Source organism: Tiliqua scincoides, chromosome 10, assembly GCF_035046505.1.
Source record: "Tiliqua scincoides isolate rTilSci1 chromosome 10, rTilSci1.hap2, whole genome shotgun sequence".
In the NCBI taxonomy this organism is placed as follows: domain Eukaryota; kingdom Metazoa; phylum Chordata; class Lepidosauria; order Squamata; family Scincidae; genus Tiliqua; species Tiliqua scincoides.
This window is the reverse complement of record NC_089830.1, coordinates 9,582,848-9,603,662: the sequence shown is the minus strand read 5'-3', so window position 1 is coordinate 9,603,662 and position 20,815 is coordinate 9,582,848. Positions and strand designations below refer to the sequence as shown.

The 20,815-nt window shown below is 46.6% G+C and overlaps 1 protein-coding gene across 4 annotated transcripts in view; it reads left to right on the top strand.

Annotated features, from left to right (window-relative positions):
- Positions 1-13,535: 13,535 nt before the first annotated feature.
- Positions 13,536-20,815, top strand: part of MAP3K6 (mitogen-activated protein kinase kinase kinase 6) — a 67,376-nt gene continuing 60,096 nt past the window's right edge. For all 4 annotated transcript variants that reach the window (XM_066638979.1, XM_066638978.1, XM_066638982.1 and 1 more), the window contains exon 1: positions 13,536-13,857. In XM_066638979.1, the coding sequence (XP_066495076.1) occupies positions 13,557-13,857 (301 nt within the window). In that variant the 5' untranslated portion in view covers positions 13,536-13,556. The remainder of the gene's footprint in view (positions 13,858-20,815) is intronic.

Here is a 20,815-nt window from a genome sequence, read left to right as displayed (position 1 = left end):
CAGTGGAATGCATTCTTCCTGAGGTGTTATGTCCCTTTCATAAAACGTGCAATACTTTGAATGTTTGCAATTACAAAATGTGTTCAGGTTACACATTCCAAAACGTGTGGGTTACAGGTTCCACAGCCATAGATGAAGATGGTGGAAACCTTCATGTATTGCAGGGGTGCCCAAACCCCGGCCCTGGGGCCACTTGCAGCCCTTGAGGGCTCCCAATCCGGCCCACTGGGAGCCCCCAGTCTCTAATGAGCTCTAGCCCTCCGGAGATTTGCTAGAGCCCATGCTGGCCCGATGCAACTGCTCTCAGCATGAGGGCAACTGTTTGACCTCTCGAGTTAGCTGTGGGATGAGGGCTCCCTCCACCGCTTGTTGTTTCATGTCTGCGATGCAGTAGCAGCAGCAAAGGAAAAGCCAGCCTTGCTTTGTGCAAGGCCTTTTATAGGCCTTGAGCAATTCAAGACCTTCATTCATTCATATAAGTTCCATGTTTAATATATTCACATGTAAACTTATGTAAATTTATTCAAATTTTAAATGTAAATTAATTCTTTTTTTTCCCCGGCCCCCAACATAGTGTCAGAGAGACAATGTAGCCCTCTTGCCAAAAACTTTGGACACCCCTGATGTATTGTAAGCAAAGGGCTTCATCTCAAGCAGACGTATTTTATTCACTTTGAAGATTTGCACAATTTTAATCAAAATTATCCCTGATATGGCCAACAGCAAAGAGCAACCACATTCCAGCTGCTGATAGAGCTCAGCATGTCTTCGGTTCCTTCAGTTCTTTAGTCCTGGGCTGGAGCAGAGTGTTCTTTCTGTCTGCATGGAGTGGAGAAAGAAGGTCCCTGCAGCTGCTCTTTCTCCTGCTGACTGCTCAAGCTGGGCTGGGCTTCCCCTTGCCCTAAGGTTCTTCCTGGGAGTCAGTGGGGCCTCCCAGTGGGGCCTTAGTCTGATGGCAGGGGTCAGAACATGCTTCCCTTATTTAAAACCAACCTGAACTCCCCAAAACAGTCAGACTTGTTTGAAACTGTCATTCACGTTTCCACGTCCATTGGGTGGGAAGGAGGGAGGCCTCGATTTGAGGCTTGGACTGCAGCCTGGAACATTCTTGGCACAGCACCAGGACACAGTGTAGAGCTCCAGTGTGTTCCTGTTTCTCAGTCCGTCTTGGATCTCCGATGCCAAAGGTTGGCGAATCCAAAGTCAACCAGCCAAACACTCCAGCAAGAGAAAACAGCCTTCGTTCCAAGTGCACTCAGGTTAGTGCTTGTTGGAATCTCACTGCCTAGTCCTGTGCTGAGCACAGAAGTAAGTCCCATTGGGGTTGAGTGGGACCAGCTCCCAGGTAAGTGTGTCTAGGATTGCAGTCTTACAGTGCAATCCTATGCATGTCTATTCAGAAGTAGGTCCCATTTACTTCAATGTGACTTATTGCCAGGTGAATACATATAGGATTTCAGCCTTAATTTATCCCAGTTAATTCAATTAGTTTCATGGTTAGCACAGAAAAAAAAATTTAACATTTCTCTGATCAGCTTGGCCAATTGTAACATTTTTCTTTGAATAGTAAACTTCCCAACTGTTCTTTTGTTGTTGATTTTGAAAGCACCAAGTTTTTACTGTTATTTACCATTACCATTGCCATTTTTCAAAATGTATACCCTTTCTCTTGCTAGGGGACTCACGTCAGCTTATAAGGGTATCATCAGCACATTGATCTCCATCTCTTTTTCATCTATTACCAGGGAGCTGTAGATATATGACCCAGTGCCTGACCATGGTGAAGGACTGGATACAAGGGAAGAAACTGAATGCAGGCAAGGCAAGAGGTGATCAGCAGAAGAACTGATTTGGGTTTGGATCTACAGTCTCTTCTGGACAGGGTTATGCTCCCCTTGAAGGATCAGGCTGACAGCTTGAGGGTGGCCATGACCCTGAATTCCAGGTCATATCATAGGCCAGGAGCACATTGGTCCAGCTTGCCTTCTTCCTGAAGAAGGCAGATTCAGCCACAGTAATTCATACCTTAGTCACACTGCAACCAGCCACTAGAGCAGAGAAGGCATCCTTTTCTTGTGGAGAGGTGGGACTCAAGCTTTCAACAGGTGCTCTTTCCCTGGCTGTTGTTCTGGGCCAGGCTGCTCTTCCTCTTGCTTAAATATTCTACCTGGGAGATGGGGGTGGGGTGTAACAAATCAGAGGTTCTAGCCATTGGGCCAAGTGCTATGTGCTGGGTTTTTTTCTTAATCACCTTCCAGAGGATGACTTATCCACAAGGCATCATGATTGCTGAAGACCAGGCATGAGTGCTTCATTCATTTGCACTAAATTCATTACTCTAAATGCACCCAGTTCTGCATGGGAACAGGCTGTGAGGCATGATATGATAGCCAGGATGTTGGAGTGGTTCTGGTGTTGGACCAGGAAAATCTAGGTTCAAATTCCTGCTCAGCCACAAAGCTTCCTGGGTAACTGTTCTGTATGCAGGTTATGCAGGAGCGAAATCCTTCATAACCGATTGGCCCAGTCTTATTGGGTGGTGGATCGAAATCCTACCATCTGATTAGCACTCTAGTTTAGTGTTTCAACAGCTCCAATTGTGGGGAATCTGGGTGGAGCAAAGGGGTATAAAGCCAGGAGTGTTTGCCTTGTGTTTTCATTGCCAGATTCTTTTCTGAAGATGAAATAAACGTGTTGAGCTGTTATCTCTATGCCTTCCTTTGTTCTCGTGGACCCACTATTTAACAATGACCTTGGACCAGTCACTTTCTCGCTCAGCCTCGCCTCCCTTACAGGGTTGTTGTGAGGACAAAAGGAGGGAAGGAACAAGGGAAGGAACACTACCCTGAGCTCCTTGGAGGAAGGGTGGTATAAAAAATGTGAAAAATGAATGAATGAAAATTTGAGCTCGGATCTTCTACATCCAAACCAAACACTGCAGCTCAGAGCTGCTTCACATTTCACGTGACAACCATGTTTGCTGCACGCTTGTATACAGTTGTAAGTACTGTACATACAGAGTCCAATCCTATCCAACTTTCCAGCACCAAAGCAGCCCCAAGTCAAAGGAACAAATATTCCCTTTCCTTGAGGAGGCATCTATGACTGCCCCCTCCATCACAGGAAGCAGCACACACCCCATTGGCACAGCTGCATCAGTGCTAGAAAGCTGGATAGGGTAGGAACCACAGTATGAAAGGCAGGTGTTTATCTCCTGGTGTGAGAATATGTGCTAGAGATTCACATTTGCTGTCCAGTCCATTGTGTGTATGGTGATCTCCTTTTCACCTCAGGTTACAATCCAATGCATGCTTAAATGAGAATAATAACACAGGCCTGAAAATAATAACACATGAGAATAAAAACACAGAATAATAATTTAAGCAATAATAATGAGAATAATAACACAGCCCCCCCCCCCCCAAAAAAAAAACCCACTATTTTTTTTAGTTGCTGAGGATGTGTGAACAAATTTAGGATATTTTTTGAGGTGCTGGATCCAAAAATGGAACTGGTTTTGCCCAACTGGCTCTAGGTCTGGGTGTATGGCATAGCCACCTCATATGCTGATTCAAGCAGCTTCCTTACAAGGAGGCCATGGCATCGTCGTCCTCATGAAGAAGCTGCTTGAACCAGCATATAAGGTGCCTATGCCATACCCCCAAAACTAGAGTCAAACAGGTAAAACCAATGCCATTTTTGGGTTCAGCTCTCCACATATAGGCAGGAGGTCTGGCTCAGTTGGTAGAGCTGCCGCCTTGTATGCCTGAAGATCTGAGGCTGCTAGTTCGAAACAACCAAGTACCCAAGAACTGATGACATGTTGATATTCTGATGAGCTGATGAGCTGGCAGAGAGGAGTTGCCGTCAAGTGGAGCTTGGGAGGTGAAGGGCCAGAGAGAGACCAGACCAGGAAGGAATCCAGCTGGAATGAGGAGTTCTATGAAAGACTGGAACTATTCAATTGTAAAAATCCCTACGGGGGTTTAGAACAACCTGCCTATGTAAACCACCTTGGATTAAAGTCTGAGGAGAAATCTGGTGACCAAAGAAAGGCGGTATATAAATACCTGTATAAATAAATAAATATACCCAAGGATAGATCTAAACTTTTATGACAACAACATATGTGTAGGTCTGTGTAAATTAATTAATGCAGCATCATCAATGTACATGGCATGTTAGACAGACTGAGCAAGCAGGTCCCTTCCCCAAGGGGCTTATAATCTAAAAAGACACAAGGAAGACAACCAAGGGAAGGAAATGGAGTCAGATAGGAAGAGGACCAGTACGTCTTTGTTTCTGCAGCATGTACTTAAAATTTGGTTCTAGGAAGGAGATCGGTTGAAGGTATTATGCCAAAGACTTCACAGAAAAGGTGGGTTTTAAGAAGAGATTTCAAGGAAGTAAGAAAGGAGACATCATGCAGATGTTTTGGAAGACGTTCCAGGCATGAGGGGTGGCAAAGGAATACAAGCAGTGTTTGTGCGAGTGGGAGACCTCTGGATGGGTGGAAGAAGCATGGAGGAGAGAAGGGCCATGGAGTAGACAGTCTAGCCCAGGGGTGTCAAATATAAGTCCTGTGGGTTGAATGCAGCCCCCAGAAGCTCTTCATCCACCCTTGTTACAATTGGGTTCTCCCAGAATTGTCCTTTCAGCCATGCTGCGTCTGCGATGACTATGGAATGGAGAGACGGAAGGAGGTCTTCAAAGATAAGGAATCTATGTGGAAAGGGGAACATTCTGTCATCTGCAGCTAATGTGAGAACAGAGTGCTTATTTCTGGGCATCATTTGCTTAACGATATTACCTCCTGCTTAATGATATCACTTCTGGCCCTCAGAAGGCACCATGAATGCTATTTGGCCCACAGCATGAAATGAATTTGACATCACTGGTCTAGCCCACTACGCTCCTCTCTTCCAGGTGTTCTCTTCAGCTCCATCCCCCTCTTCTGAATCTGGGGAGGGGGGGAGGAGCAGGGATATCAGCTAGTATATTGTTGAGCAGTGGTGGAGGTGGAGAGGCATTTAGCTGCCACTTCAGGTGCCAAGAGGTTTGCATTGGCCCTGGAAAAACAAAGAAACATTGGATGCTAGGATGCAAATTTCTTTCCTCACAGAGTGGAGTCATCAAGTTAACTATGAATTAAAACAGAATCCCATTTGTTGGACCTCAGTGCAAACAACTTTTGAACCAGTGACACATTTTCTGGATAAGTTATAATAAATAAATAAATTTCTTTGCCTTGTAGGCATGTAGAGTGTCTCTCAGAGCTAGAACACCTGCTGGTTCAAACCCTGGCAGCATCTCCAAGTGGGGCTAAGAAAGAGCCCTCTCTGAAACCCTGGAGAGTCACTGCAGGCCAGTGACAAGAGTGAGCTACATGGACCAAGACCATTTTAATGCAGATCTCTATGTCACCTCCCCCTCTTCACTACAAAAGAGGGGACCAGAGACAAAGCTCTGCATGGTACACCCCACAGTATCTCCCTCCCCCCCCCCAATGGTGCATTGGCTGCTGCCAGAACTGAGGGCTTAGAATCAGGTAGCCCACAAGGTCATCTAGTCCAAGCCCCTGCATGTAGCCATTAGGGGTCATCCTGGGTGGATGAACAGGAACACTCAGCCATTGGCTGACTTCCTGACCAAGCTACATCCTTCCTTTTTCTCAAGAGCCCATTTCTTTCACAAACTTGTTCCTGAACCACTCTAGCCTCACCACACCCTACTGTTCCACCACCACTTGACTCTTCTTTTCCTGTCCCCGGTACTAACCCCTGAACTCTTACCATCCTACTCATCCATGGTATAGTACAGGCTGCAATTTCGCAGGGCCAGGGACCTGGTGGTTGTGATTTTCTGCATAGCACTTTGCACGCTGTTGGCCAGACCTTCTCCCCTCCACCCCAGCATCAGTCAGCATCCACACACAATTTCACGACCTGCTAAACTGGGCAGAGAATGACCACTGAAGTTCATTGGTTCTTTCCAAATGGTCAGAGGAGCATCCTTGTGGAAGGAATAGTGCATTTCCCTGGCCATTCTCTATCATTTGTTTTAGAGCATCCCCATAATTTATCTGTGCATGCTACAAACCAGTAAGGTGCCATCTGTCATTATCCTTTTTTTTTTTTTTTATAATGGTGTCCTTTTGCTTACTTTAGTTCCTTTTGCTTAAGCACCCTTGTGGAAGTCTGATTTGTATTTACAGCCAGATGTAGTAGTAGTATGGCAAGAACCAGTGGCATCACTAGGGTCCATGTCACCCCGTATAGGATGCCAGCACATCACCGCCCCATGCAGTGGGCGGGGCAACACCCCAGGTGGTGGGCATGGTGATGAACCATCACTCCGCCCCCACTGTTTTTTTGGCTGTACCTTTTGATAGACAAAGATAGAACACATTCTGCATTAAATTACGCATTGATTGATATATAACCTGCTGGTATTATTCTTCCAAATTATGATTTTAGTGATTTTGGTCACTAGTGGTGTCACACACACCCCCTGGGTGTCAACTTACTAACACCTTATTGCAGCAGTTCTCAAACTTTTAGTACTGGGACCCACTTTTTAGAATGACAATCTATCCAAGACCCACCAGAAGTGATGTCATGCTGGAAGTGACATCATCAGACAAATTAAAATAAATAAGTATAAATAATTAAAGTAAAACAAATAATTAAATAAGCAGAAGCCAGCCCTGTTCCACCAAGTGTTGTTGTTGTGTTGTTGTAACCTTTATTGGCATATACATACATCAAAACAATATACGAATGACTTTGGACCTATATATCCCCACATTAGAGACTTTATCTAGGCTAGAGGATAGTGTGGAACATAGCTATAAAATACGGTGGGATAGCAGTTCTCCTGCGAAATTCCAACAATTAATTATGGGAACTCAATGTACTAAATACCTTTCAGATATTTTAAGAGAGGAGGATACTATAGTTATAATTAGATCTTATGAATCCCTCATGAGCTGGCTTCGTCAGGAATTAGGATGCAAGATGGGGCTGATGGGTACCCGGAGAATGGGATTTAAAAGGGAGGGGTTTGACTATGGATGTGAAGCAGCAAATTAGAGAAACATACCGCAATTTATTTTAGAAAATCCAACAATCCCGGGTACCTGCTTAAGTACTCTGAACTTAAAAAACAGCTAGGTAAAATAACACTGGAGAAGAAACAGAGGTATTACCAAGAGCAATGGGGGAAGTTATTACAAGCAATTCTCCCTAAAAATAGCAGAGTTTTTTGGTCTATTGCAGGGGTGCCCAAACCCCGGCCCTGGGGCCACTTGCGGCCCTCGAGGCCTCTCAATGCGGCCCTCAAGGAGCTCCCAGTCTCCAATGAGCCTCTGGCCCTCCAGTGATTTGTTGGAGCCCACACTGGCCTGATGCAACTGCTCTCAGCGTGAGGGTGACTGTTTGACCTCTTGCGTGAGCTGTGGGATGAGGGCTCCCTCCACTGCTTTTTGTTTCACATCCGTGATGCAGTAGCAGCAGAAAAGGAAAGGCAAGGCCTTTTATAGGCCTTTGTGCAAGGCTTTTTATAGGCCTTGAGCTATTGCAAGACCTTCATTCATTCATATAAGTTCATCTTTAATATATTCATTTATGTAAACGTATGTAAATTTATTCAAATTTGAAATGTAAATTAATTCTTTTTTTCCCCGGCCCCGGGCACAGTGTCAGAGAGACGATGTGGCCCTCCTGCCAAAAACTTTGGACACCCCTGGTCTATTGTAACAGGTTCACTAAGACTGGAAGGAGGTGTTTCAGCCCAAATCCCTCTCTGTCTTTGGGTACAACACTTTGAAAAAATGTTCTTGGATATTAACCTCCCTCAGGAAGGATGTGTAGATTTCTCTGAATCTGAGCTTCCTGTGTGGGCCCCAGTGGAACCAGAAGAGGTTAGTCAATTAATTGGACATCTTAAAAGTAAAAAGGCCCCTGGAATTGATGCAATACCCCCTGAATTGCTGAAAACTGATCCTTTTTGGTGGGCATGACTACTAGCTCCTCTTTTCTCTGAAATTAACAGAACGGGACAAATCCCACAAGATTGGTTGACCACAATCTTTGTCCCAATCTTTAAGAAAGGTGATCCTGACTCCCCGGCCAATTTTAGGCCTATCAGTTTATTGTCAACTGTCGGCAAAACCTATGCAAGATACCTATATAATAAGCTCAGGGCCCGGGTTAGCTCCCACTGCATTCTCGGACCGGAGCAAGAAGGTTTCAGGCAAGGTAAATCAACCATTGACAACTTATCAACAAGCAAGGCATCCAAGGCAAGGCTGTATGTAGCCTTTGTTGATTTAAAAGGGGCATTTGATTCAATAGATAGAGGATTGCTTTGGAACAAGCTTACGTTACTAGGGATAGATAAAAGACTTTTGCTTCTAATCAGATCTCTGTACACCAACACATCCTGTAAGGTGCGGTGTCCCCAATCTGGGACTTTGTCCCAGAAAATAACTACAAATAAAGGGGTCAAACAGGGTTGCATCCTGGCACCTCTCTCTACTGTTCAACCTGTTTATGAATGACCTCGCTCCAGCCTTGGAGAATGTTAACAGCCATTGTCCTAAGCTGGGCAACCTTTGGGTGCCACTGCTTTTATATGCAGATGACATGGCTCTAATATCTTGCACCTGCATTGGCCTTTTGAGGTTGCTTAACAAATGTTTCATTGTCAGCAACTGCACGATTTTATCATACCCAGGGCAACAGATATGTTCCAGCAGCCCTGGAGGTTTTCAAAGCCAAGACTGTTACTCAAGTTTTATATGGTGTTCCGGTCTGGTTCAAGGCACTAAATCTAGCTACGAAGCATATTCAATCTATTTTCCTTAGGAAAATTTTAGGCATGCCGAGATGTGTCCCTTACTCCCCTTACTGCCTTGAGACAGGTCTTATCAGGTTGAACACAATGGCATGGCTAAGATTTGCAAAGTTTTGGTTTGGTATCCTTTTCAATGTGGTCAATGACAGTCTAATGTTCCAATTGGTATCAGACTTGGTCCTGCCAGCAGTGTATAGAGTTGTCAGGGAGAGAATCATGGACATTGAATGTCAAGAGCTAATGAGTTTGGCCAACACCTCCTGCTCCCCATTGCACTTTCGTGTATCTGTCCAGTTAGTCAGGATGCCATTTTATTTATCCCAGCTGTATAATCCGCAGTTAAGAAGAGCCTTCATGCTGGCAAGATGTAATGCCCTTCCTTCAGCCCTTCTATGGGGCCTGTTCAAAGGGATACCTCTTTCCACAAGGCTCTGTCTTTGTGATCTGAACAATGTGGAGTCAGTTGAACATATCCTTTTGTTCTGTCCCTTGCGTCAGAAACATCTTATGCCCATCCTAGCGCGCTTCCGGGGATGGGCAGAGGCGGATGTGCTACAAGCACTTTTGTCAGTAGAGAAGGGCGAAACTCTTATCAACATCTCTTGTTTTGTCGTCACAGTCATAAATACGCGGGAAATGAGACTGGAAGCTTAGCCCTGTATGAGATCAGCTAATGGGGGCACTATTGACTATTGGATTTTTACTGTGTGTGACATGCATTTATGGATTATGGAGCCATCTTCTGACCAAGTGAATTTCCTCTGCAGACTGCCTGCAATAACACCCCCCCCCCTCCAAAACCAGTAAGGTTTTCAACTCTAACCAGAACCCAGTTCAATTTAAGAATTTCTATTTAAACCAGATCACTGTCAGGATCCACCTGGCTTTGCAAGTCTCAAAAAGGTTCACCTTATCAGCTGAAGCCTCTGTTTTGATCCTTTTTAGTGTGGGAGGGGGCTGCCTTCTGGAGTATTTGTTGAGCTCCAGTTCCATCAGATCAGGACCACCTTGCACTCTCGTTCACCTGATCATCCACACCAGCCAAGGCACATTTACTTACTTGTGAGTAAACGCGGCAGTGAGGCTTAGTTTAGCTTTCCGTAGGACTCAATACATTTATCTGCTTGGAGGGAGGGACTTCCTTCTCAGGTGTTTTTGGGAGCTGCATTCATTGGATCAGGACCATTCTGGTGTCATTGGATTCCTCTCAGCCTGCCCTTTCCAATGGACTAAGGCACATTTGCCTGCTCATGAGTAAACACGCGATATGGCTCACTTTCACTTTCTATAGGGATCCATGCATTTTTTGTTCTCCAGTTTTTTGGCCATAACTTTTGATAGAAAGGAGATATTTCGCTCTGGGTTTTTGCATTCTGTTTGAAATTCCGCATCCAACGGTATATAATGCGATGGGGTTACTTCTAACCACCGCGATTTTAGCACGTCACCCTCCCCAGTGAGCATCACCCCCCCAGCGTCACCCCCCGGTACGGCCTGCACCCTCTGCACCTCCCTAGCGACGCCACTGGCAAGAACATCTATAAATTGTACACAATGATGCTGGCAAATTCCCTTTACACACTATGCTCTGTCCCTAAGATGTAGTGTCAGTTCCTTTATGAGCTTTGGAGATCAGAGGCCTAACGCACTGCAGATGTTCTGGACCTGTAAATCCTATTAGCAGCAGTGGCTCTCACTGCCTGGGGATCTCAATGTCCTTTATTCTGTGCATGACCTTCCCTCTAGATGCCACATCTGTTGATGACTTGTGACTGTGCAAGGGGACATACCAGCAGAAGGAACCCCGGGACTTGTGGTTTTTGAGCGAACATGCTACCTAGGCTGGCACCTCTCTCTTTCTGTGTGTGTGTGTGTGTGTGTGTGTGTGAAATGAAACATCTTAGCCCACTATTTCTCAAACTGTAGGTTGGGACCCACTAGGTGGGTCACGGAACAATTTCAGGTGGGTCCCCATTCATTTCAATATTTTATTTTTAGTATATTAGACTTGATGCCAACATGGAATGTGGCTGCAGTTGGGGAGATCTGTACTTTTCACAGGCTACAATGTATATGCTTTTAATAATAATAGTCAATGGGACTTACTTCTGGGTAAGTGTGGTTAGGATTGTAGCCTAGGATTGTTAAAAAATTTTCCTGCATGATGATGTCACTTCCTGCCATGACATCACTTACACGTTAGTGGCATCACTTCCAGTGGGTCTTGACAGGTTATCATTCTAAAAAGTGGGTCCTGGGCTAAAATGTTTGAACATAAGAACAGCCCCACTGGATCAGGCTATAGGCCCATCTAGTCCAGCTTCCTGTATCTCACAGCGGCCCACCAAATGCCCCAGGGACCACACCAGATAACAAGAGACCTCATTCCTGCGCCCTCCCTTGTATCTGGCATTCTGACATAGCCCATTTCTAAAATCAGGAGGTTGCACATACACATCATGACTTGTAACCCGTAATGGATTTTTCCTCCAGAAACTTGACCAATCCGCTTTTAAAGGCATCCAGACCAGATCCAGGCCACCACGTTCTGTGGCAAGGAGTTCCACAGACCAACCACACGCTGAATAAAGAAATATTTTATTTTGTCTGTCCTAACCCTCCCAATACTCAATTTTAGTAGATGTCCCCTGGTTCTGGTGTTATGTGAGAGTGTAAAGAGCATCTCTCTATTCACTTTATCCTTCCCATGCATAATTTTGTATGTCTCAATCATGTCCCCCCTCTTTTCTAGGCTGAAGAGGCCCAAACGCCATATCCTTTCCTCATAAGGAAGGTGCCCCAGCCCAGTAATCATCTTAGTCGTTCTCTTTTGCACCTTTTCCATTTCCACTATGTCCTTTTTGAGATGTGGCAACCAGAACTGGACACAATACTCCAGGTGTGGCCTTACCATCGATTTGTACAATGGCATTATAATATTAGCCGTTTTGTTCTCAATACCTTTTCTAATGATCCCAAGCATAGAACTGACCTTCTTCACTGCCGCCACACATTGGGTTGACACTTTCATCGACCTGTCCACCACCACCCCAAGATCTCTCTCCTGATCTGTCACAGACAGCTCAGAACCCATTAGCCTATATGTGAAGTTTTGATTTTTGCCCCAATGTGTATGACTTTACACTTACTTACATTGAAATTACTTACTTACATTACTTAAATTGAAAACTTATACAGTGAGAACCACTGTCTTAGCGTTTCTCTCTTCAGGGCTGGGTTGGGCTTGCAGAATATCATATTGCTCATTCTGATCTGCTACTCATTGATTTACGAAACCTGGACACCCTAAATCCAGTCAAGGAAATAAGTTTGCATAAAGATCCTTAAACATGACCTCCAGTTTTTTTTCCCTTTATCCAGGGAATCCGCATACAGTTCAGGTTCCACCCCCACATCAGACCTTCAGTCTCAATTCAAATCCCACTACCCCATGCCTGGACACACTGTGCATGCCTAGCTTCAGATTTTCCCCCTAACTGCAAATCTCTAGGATAATTTGCATACATGACCCTAGAAGTGTAGAAGTGTAGCTGCACCAGGTATTTCCCAGGTTTTTTTTTTAACTTTGTTTTTAACTTTTACTTTTTTTTTAAACTTTCTGTAGGGTGAACACTGTAGAGTCTTGTGCTCATTATTCCCATGTACAGTGCAGGTACAGGCTGCAAGTTCTATTCTCTGCTCTGTGGTGTGTCCCTGTGCAGACATGGTTGAAAAATGTCCAAGTGGCCAGGTGGAAAGAGCAAGATGAAGGGTTTCGCATTATATTGATGTGATTACACAGGCCTATAAGGGTCAGAAAAGTTTGGGGTGCCAATTCCAAAAATGGCATCTGTTTTGCCTTATCACGTCTAGTTTTGGAGATATAGTATAGCCTCATTAGTGAATGGTTCAAGCAGCTTCCTCATGAGGAAGTAATGGTGTAGAAAATAAAGTTTCTCTGTCCTAACTCTCCCGACGCTCAATTTTAGTGGCAGTATAGCAGTTTGGGAAGTGGACCTAGACCTTGGAAGATACAGGTTCAGATCCCCCCAGGCTGTGAAGCTTCCTTGGGACTGCCCTTTCTCTCAGCCTCACCTACCTCACAGGGTTGTGGTGAGGACAAAAAGGAGGGGAGCAGCCCTGAGCTCTTTGGAGGAAGTGTGAAAAATAAAAGAATAAATAAAAGTCCCCTGGTTCTGGTGGCAAGGAGTTCCACTGACTCATTACACTCTGCCTGATTGTGGCCAGCGGAGCCCACCTGAGGAGGCCAGCAGCACCCTTCCCGGGCAGCGAGAGCGCGCCTGGCCCAGCAGGCGCGGCCACAGGCGCCACCCTCCTCTTGCGCAAACCGCTCTGCGCGCGCTCGCCTGGACGGGAGGCGCCTTCAGCCGCTGCGGCGGGGCTTTTTCCCACGCGCGGTGGGTGGTCCCCCTCCCGCTCCCTCTGCCCCCCTCGGCGCGTGCCAGGCTTCGAAGCCCGGACAGGCGCGCGCGCAGGAAGGAAGGCGCTTGCAACACTGCAGCCAGCCCAGCGCGCACCCACCCAGCTCTGGAACTTGGGGAGGAAGTTTGAGGAGGGCGGGGCTTTGGGAAGCCCAACCCCACCCTCACCCCCACGTGGGGGGCTGAACTTAACCCGGGAGCCCCTGGGGGAGCTGCGCAGAGCCCTGGGAGAGGCTGGACAAGGAGAGGGTGCTGGGCATGGACGGGGAGCCCGGCGGCTGCAAGCCCGGCGGCGCCGGCAGCCTGTGGCAGGACACCGTGGCCATCGCCCTCACCCCCAGCAAGCCGGTGTCCTGCTCGTCCGCGGGCGGCCGGGGCTGCCGGGACCGAGCCCTGCGCGTGGTGTACGTCTTCACCGAGGACGAGGCGGACCCCCTGCCCCTCCAGTGCCTGCGCGAAGCCTGCAGGGAGGTCCCCAGGGCCGAGCTGAGCGCCCTGCCCTTCGGCACTGTGGCCCTGGTGGGGGACACCGACACCCTGGACTCCTTCTACAATGCAGGTGAGGGAGGCGGTGGCGTCGCACGGGGGGTGGGCTGCGCCGGGTGACGCGCACGGGGGGTGACACCGCCCTTGGCCATGGGGCTTTCGAATAACCCCGTCGTGTCACATGTCACACGATGCGGAATTTCACGCGGAATGCAATGCAGCAAAACGCGTTGAACTAGCTCTATGCTGTCAAAAGTTAGAACCCGAAAACCAGTGCCCCACCCACTGCGCTCCTGCACTGGGTAATGCAAACCCTAGTGATGAAATAACTATTCTATCAAAAGTTATGACCCAAAAGCCAGTGCCCCGCCCACTGCATGGGAGAAGGCCCACCATGGGGGTGATGTGCTGGCCTCCTGCACTGGGTGACACAAACCCTAATGACGCCACTGCAGGGGGTCACACTTCTGCCTTTGCCACCAGGCAGTTTTCTCCTTCTCCCATGTCCTGATACAGGCAGTTCTTGTTATCACCCAGGGGTAGGTTCCTGGGAAACCCAGTGGATGCCAAATTAGCGGATATTGAATCAGTGAGCCTATGGAGAAAATGGGGTAGTGTTCCAGGGGACCCTGTTCACCATACACTCTGTGAATGTTTTGAACCTGAATCTCATCTTGAAGTCTGTGTGGCTGAGTGATAGTGAGGGTTCATCAACTTCTACAACATCTGACGTGCTTCCTCTGATGTGCTTCCCAGAGCAGCCCTCAAGCCGTTGAAGGTTGTTGTCCTAATGTCCTAGTACAGTGTTTCTCAATGTTTGTCCCCTGCCATACCACTTCACATGGTTCACCTCTTCAAAGTACCACGGAAAATAACTGGCGTTGACATCCTCTCCAGTTACTTCCGGGCTGGGAGTCCAGATGTAACACGACAAACAGCAGAAAGAGGCTCAGAGTGGATGGGAGAGCTGTTTCAAGTGCAGCAAAGCATGCTTTGATGCTTCCTACCACTGTTTGTTGCATCGTGTTTCTGGTCCCACTGCCAGGCAGCAGGTGTCCAGGAATCCTGCAAGTACCACCAGATACCACCTCAGGTACCACTGGTGGTACCCATACCACTGGTTGAGAAATACAGTCCTAGTGGATACTGAATTAGCAGATAGTGACTCATTGAGACTAAGGGGAAAATGGGGTTAGGTTCCAGGGGACTCTCTTCACCATGCTGTCTGTGAGCTTCATAAACCTGATCTTAACTTGAAGTCTATTGGGCTGGCTGATTGTAAGGGCTCATGCAAACTCTAATGCTTTCTCCTCTGTGCTGGCTATCCCTCCATGTGCTGAAGTTTGTGGCAATGGTGATGGTGATTTCTTCATGCTGGCTATCACTCAACTCATTGAAGGTTGCTGGTCCAACAGTGAGGCCTCAGAGTTCAGCAGGGAGTTGCTTCACCCTTCTTCCTCCTGCACCTGTCTGATGGCTCCTTCCCTGGGCTTGCCCCAGCCCCAGAGCCACCTCTCAGGTAGCCTTCCAGAGACCTCTCATCATCAGCCTCTCATCATCATCAGGGTTGTAAAGGAGTCCCTGAAATGGTACCCAGGGTGGTGGGGCAAGTCTGGAAGTGGACACAAATGTGTCTAACAATTCTCCACGGGTCAATATCAATGCCCGTTTGATGCGGCACCAGCACTGAGAACAGAGTCTCAGATAACAAGAGGTAGGTGGCAGTTCTGCCCCTTGTGGATAAGCGAATCTGTGTATAAATAGAACTGACTGGTCCAGGCACTTCTGTGGGAGCAAAGAGAAAGGTTTCCCATTTCTGTGATGACCCTGGGGCTCTGAACACATGTAGCTAAGGACGGATGCTGCTTTGTGTTGCCATCTTTTCCTGTCAAAATGCTCCTGTGCTTCTGTACAAAGGTGTGACTGGGAAGGCATGCCCCAGGCACTATGTCAAGGGGTGTGTGAAGCCACCAGTACCGCCTCCACCTCCAGCTAGAACCCAGAAGGGACTGTCTTGCACTGCCTACAGTTCTCCCAGAGAAAGGGGCACTCCCTGTGGCTGCTTTGCGCCCCCATATGTTCCTTCTCCTGTGCCCCCTTCAAAGGGGAGCCTTCACAGGAGAAGCAATGGGGGTGCAAAGCTGTCAGTGCCTCCTCCTCCAGGGAGAGCTACTCTGTCACATGTAGTTGTGATGTCTCTGTCCCGGGTGCTGGGGCTTCTCGTTACGCTTCTCATGAGGAACATGGCAGGTAGATTCAGTGTTTCTTATTGTTGTGGGGTGAAAAGCTGCACCTGGTGAATGTTCACCCTCCACCCAGTTTAACATCCTGAAAGAAAGGCAGCAATCCCAGTGAAATTGGAATGTCACTGCAGGTTTAGTTCATTGTGGTTAGGACTTAAACCTGGCCAGGGGTTTTCTCTTCCACTGTGAGAGTTTACAGTTAGCATAAGAGAGCTCAGAAGATTGTATTCTTTGCTTATCTTTCCCATTTTTATACTGCTTTTCCTCTGAGGAGTTCAGGGAGGTGTACCAGGTTCCTTCCCTCCTTTTGTTCTCACAACAATCCAGATAGTGACTGACCTGAGGTCACCTAGGACAGTGTTCTTCAACCTGTGTGTCTTCAGCATGTTGAATAGGGTCACAAAGCCTCATTTTTGGGTTTGCAACAAACTTTCAAAGCCTGTGCAAGAGGCTTGGATCCAATCCAAAAATGGTGCTGCCTTCTCAAAACTGAGTTCTGGATATGATCCTGTGCAGCCTGTTCTAGCTGTCTTGCCCTGCAGATCCTCAGGCCAGCCCTGCTCCAGCTGCTACCTCACAGGGTTGTTGTGAAGATGCATTGAAGGAAATGGGGCAGGCAAGAAGCAGGGAGTTGGCGGCAATGGGGGCAGATCAGGTCCTGTGTGGGGGCAGGATTTGTGGTGGGTCCCCAGTCTCATTCTTCAGATATTTATTTATTGGGGTAACATGCACATAAAGGTTGAAGACCACTGACCTAGGAAACCTCATGGCTAAGTGGGGATTTTAATCTGGATCTTCTAGGTTGAACTTTGACATGAAAATGAACCTCTTGCATTTTATGGCTGTGGGGTCTCATTGCTAACATTTCTTTACTCCCTGTTTGTGTGTGTGTTTATATGTGTGTGTGATCTGCCAATTCAGGAGTGTTTAGTGATGAAGTGTTTAGTGCCAAGTGATCTGCCAAGTGATGAAGTGTTTAGTGACTAGTCTATGAAAATTTATGCTACAGTAAACCTGTTCATAAGAAGCTGCTACTCTTGGATCCGCCTTTTGGTCTATTGAATTCAGCACTGTCAACACAAATGGGAAGCACCTTCCCAAGGTGGTGTCAGACAGGAATTTTTCTTTGCCCTGCCTGGAGATTATGGGGATTGAACCTAGAACCTTCTGCATGCACTCAAGAGCCCTTCCCTTGAAGTCTCCAAGACCTCTTTTTGAACATGCATGATATGATAAACGAACATGCCAAATTTAAGCCTTTAGAATTTAAGCCTAGTGGCTGTGCCTTAAACACTCTTGATTTAGGAGAACTTTGGGCAGTTATCTTGTCTCTTCCTCTCCCACACCAGACCTGCAACTTTGTACCACAGTCACTCACAGCAACAGGCAGTGGTGGATCACCGACAGTGTGCAAAATTAAATACGAAATCATTTTTTATTGTTGCAGGACAACAAACATTTCTGAGAAACACAGATTCATCACTGGGCAGTTTTCACAGAACCCTGAGTCACATCGCTGTCTCAGTCTTTGTGTGGGAAACAGTATAGATCTTGATGCAGAATTTTTCTTTTTTTTACACTGAGTCTGAGCCCTGTCACCAGGACTGAGAAGCTGAAGAACGCATGATATCTGTAGCCACAGTAAAAGACTCCCATTCATACATTATGAGATGCATACATGGGAAATATAGGTGGAGTCTATTTATCCGCGTTAGTTCCGTTCTGTGACTCGGCGCGATTAACAAAAAACGCGTTGTGCTAAATTCCATAGAGTTACGCAAATACACTGCAGCCTGACACTTCCGGATGGAAGGAAACTAAGGCAGCTGTCATCAATCCCCTCCCCTCCGTACTCAGCCCTCCCGCTTCTGTCCCGCTTCTTTCACAGGTGGGATGCTGATCTTTTAAGAGTCCAGTCCTATGCCTGCCTACTCAGAAGTAAGCCCCACTATAGTCAATGAGGCTTACTCCCAGGAAAGTGTGGAGAGGATTGTAGCCTTGCTGGGCTATTTTGTTTCTGTAGGCTGGAGCATGGAGAGCCTGCACCATCTTGGGGGGGGGGGAATTCAGCTAACACTCCCTGGGTTTTTTAAAGCAATCCCCTCTGTTGCTACTGCAGCTTCCCCTGTGTTTGTGTGTGTGTGTGAGAGAGAGAGAGCTCCGCGTGCTCTGGCTGCAGGAGCCCCCCCTTCCCCTCTTCAGCTTCTTTGCTGGCTCAGGTGCTCCAGGAGTCTTACTGTTCCTTAGCAAGGGGAGCCTCTTCCATGGCTCCAGGGCTATTTTCCTGCCTGAGCCTTTTTGCAGTGTTTTGGGCTGCCTGGAAAAGGATCGAGATGCCAGCGAAGGGCAAAGGTGTGTGTGACTTTCAGTTCCCCCACCCCATTGAGACAAATCCACAGATAAAAAAATCCATGGATAAATAGGATGCACCTGTATAGTGGGTGTAACATTCTTAACTGTGTTTGTTTACATTCCAGTAAAATAAATAGGGAGAAAATAAATTTGAAAGTATACATAAAGTTACGAAATTAGTGTAGCCTGATTAATACATCTTAATACAAAACTTAACTCTTGTAACTTAGAAATCTTACAGCAGAAGATAGCCTTTGCAGATGGACATTGTGTTGAAAGTTATTATTCCAATACTCAATGGATAAAATCCTTTTTTTCAGGTGGGGAGGGAGGTGGTTAATATAAAGTGAACCTGAAAACAATTTTCTAGATTTGTTGTAACCATTCATCAATAGTTGGTTTTTCTGATTGCAGTGGTGGTTTTCATTGCACTCAGTTACAACATTAAACCTTTCAGATACACAAATAGGAAAGTTTTAGAATCACAAATGCATTATTCTACAATACCATTGAGTACATCAGATGTTTTCTTTCAGAAGCTTCATATTTATGTTCCCAAAATATGTAACGTGGCTGCTGATGGCACCTTTCCTCTCCAGCATACTTCAGTGTAGGTAGAACTGGAAAATGTTCTGGGATGGAAGAGATCCTGGAGGTCAGCGAGTCCAACCCCTGCTCAGTGGTGATGTTTTGTCACAACTTAATTAAAAAGTTTTCAAAACTATGAGCCTGGGGAATAAGGGGTATTCCAGTCTTGGAAGCGTATGAGGGGTTGATCTCAATGAAAAGATCAGTAATGGTAACCTAGCTTTCCTGAAATCCTCACTTGCATTGTGAGGGCTTCAGGAGAACTATACAATTCTTTTCAGTGCTCATTGTCCAAACTTACAGAATGTTTGGCCACGTGCTGGTGAGCTCAATGCCCACCGCTCTGCATCACCTGGTCCCTTGCTGTTCACCTGTACTACACAGCATTTCTTACTATGGATAGTAGTGGAAGAACATCAGGCTTCTGAATAATCTCAAAAGAGGTTGATTGGAGAATATCTTTTGTATGCAGCATCCTCTGCTCTCCTTTTTGGAAAGCATGAACTAGCAGTTCCTACCACCCAAACGTGGGGAAGAGAGAAACAAATGCATGCGGGCAGAAATTGCAGTGTGGACAAAAAGGAAGCAAAGTAATTATCTAGTGGTTATAAAGGAAGCTTGTAGAGCATCCTTCTAATTTGTTGCTTGCATGACGAGTAGAGCAGGTAATAGCTAGGTGAGCTGAGCTCCTTGTTTTCACGTCCTACTCTCCAAGGGTCTCTGTTTACCAGGGACAATCGCAGTGTTCTGATATCTATCTCTGCTAGATCACTGCCCCTGTTTTTGTCTTTTGGGGATGGTTTTGTTAGTGATGGCGGGGAGATGGTTGCATCTTGACTCTTGCATGAACCTGAAGGAATGAGAATTTCCCAACTATAAGAGCTGTCCAGCCTTGAAATATTATTGCACAGTGCAGACTGGGCCCTCCCTTGTTGGAGGCTTTGAAGAAGAGGCTGGTCACCCACCTTTTAGGGATGCTGGAGCAGTCCAGGGCATTGGTCTAGATCAGGGGTGTCAAACATAAGGCCTGGGGGCTGAATGCAGCCCGTGGAAGCTTTTTATCCGGCCCCCAGGCTCTCAGCTGCTGAGCAGTGCTAAGGAGTTACAGCTGAAAGGGCAGCCCACATGAAAATTGGGGTCTCCCATATCTCGAAATATGATCAAGATTTGTGTAATTTCTCTTCTGTCATTTGCAGCTAATGAGTTCCTAAGTGAGAAAAAGTGTTTATTTTTGGTTAAGACCTGTTTAATGACATCACTTCCTGCCTAATAACATCACTTCCGGCCCTTAGCAGGCATCATGAATGCTATTTAGCCCTCTGCATGAAACGAGTTTGACACCCCTGGTCTAGATGACCTCCAGGATAATTTCCAGAGCCAATATTCTAATAAGCATCTTTTATCATTCACATTTACATCCTGCCTTTCTTCCAAGGTGCTCATGAGATGTGCATGTGTTACCCTCTCTTATCTTCACAACTACCCTATGTGACAGTTTTGGCTATGCATGCATATAACTGGTCCAAGAGGGTCCAGAGTGGCTCATGGCTGAGTGGGGATCCAAAACTAAGCCTTCCTGCTGCAGTACTCTAACCACTATACCACACTATCTGAGGCTGGCCCATCCATGAAGTGAATGATGCCATTCATACTGGGCAGTGGACTGGACCAACAGATGCCTGCCACCTCCCCCCAGACCTCCACTGCCATTGGAGTCGACCTCCTTACCAATCCCTTCCTCCATGCAATACATTAATACAACATTTGCTTTGAATGCCCAGGAGGGAAATAAAGCGGGGTATAATTTTGTAAGTAATAAACAAATTTGTGAATAAATAAACATGCAGA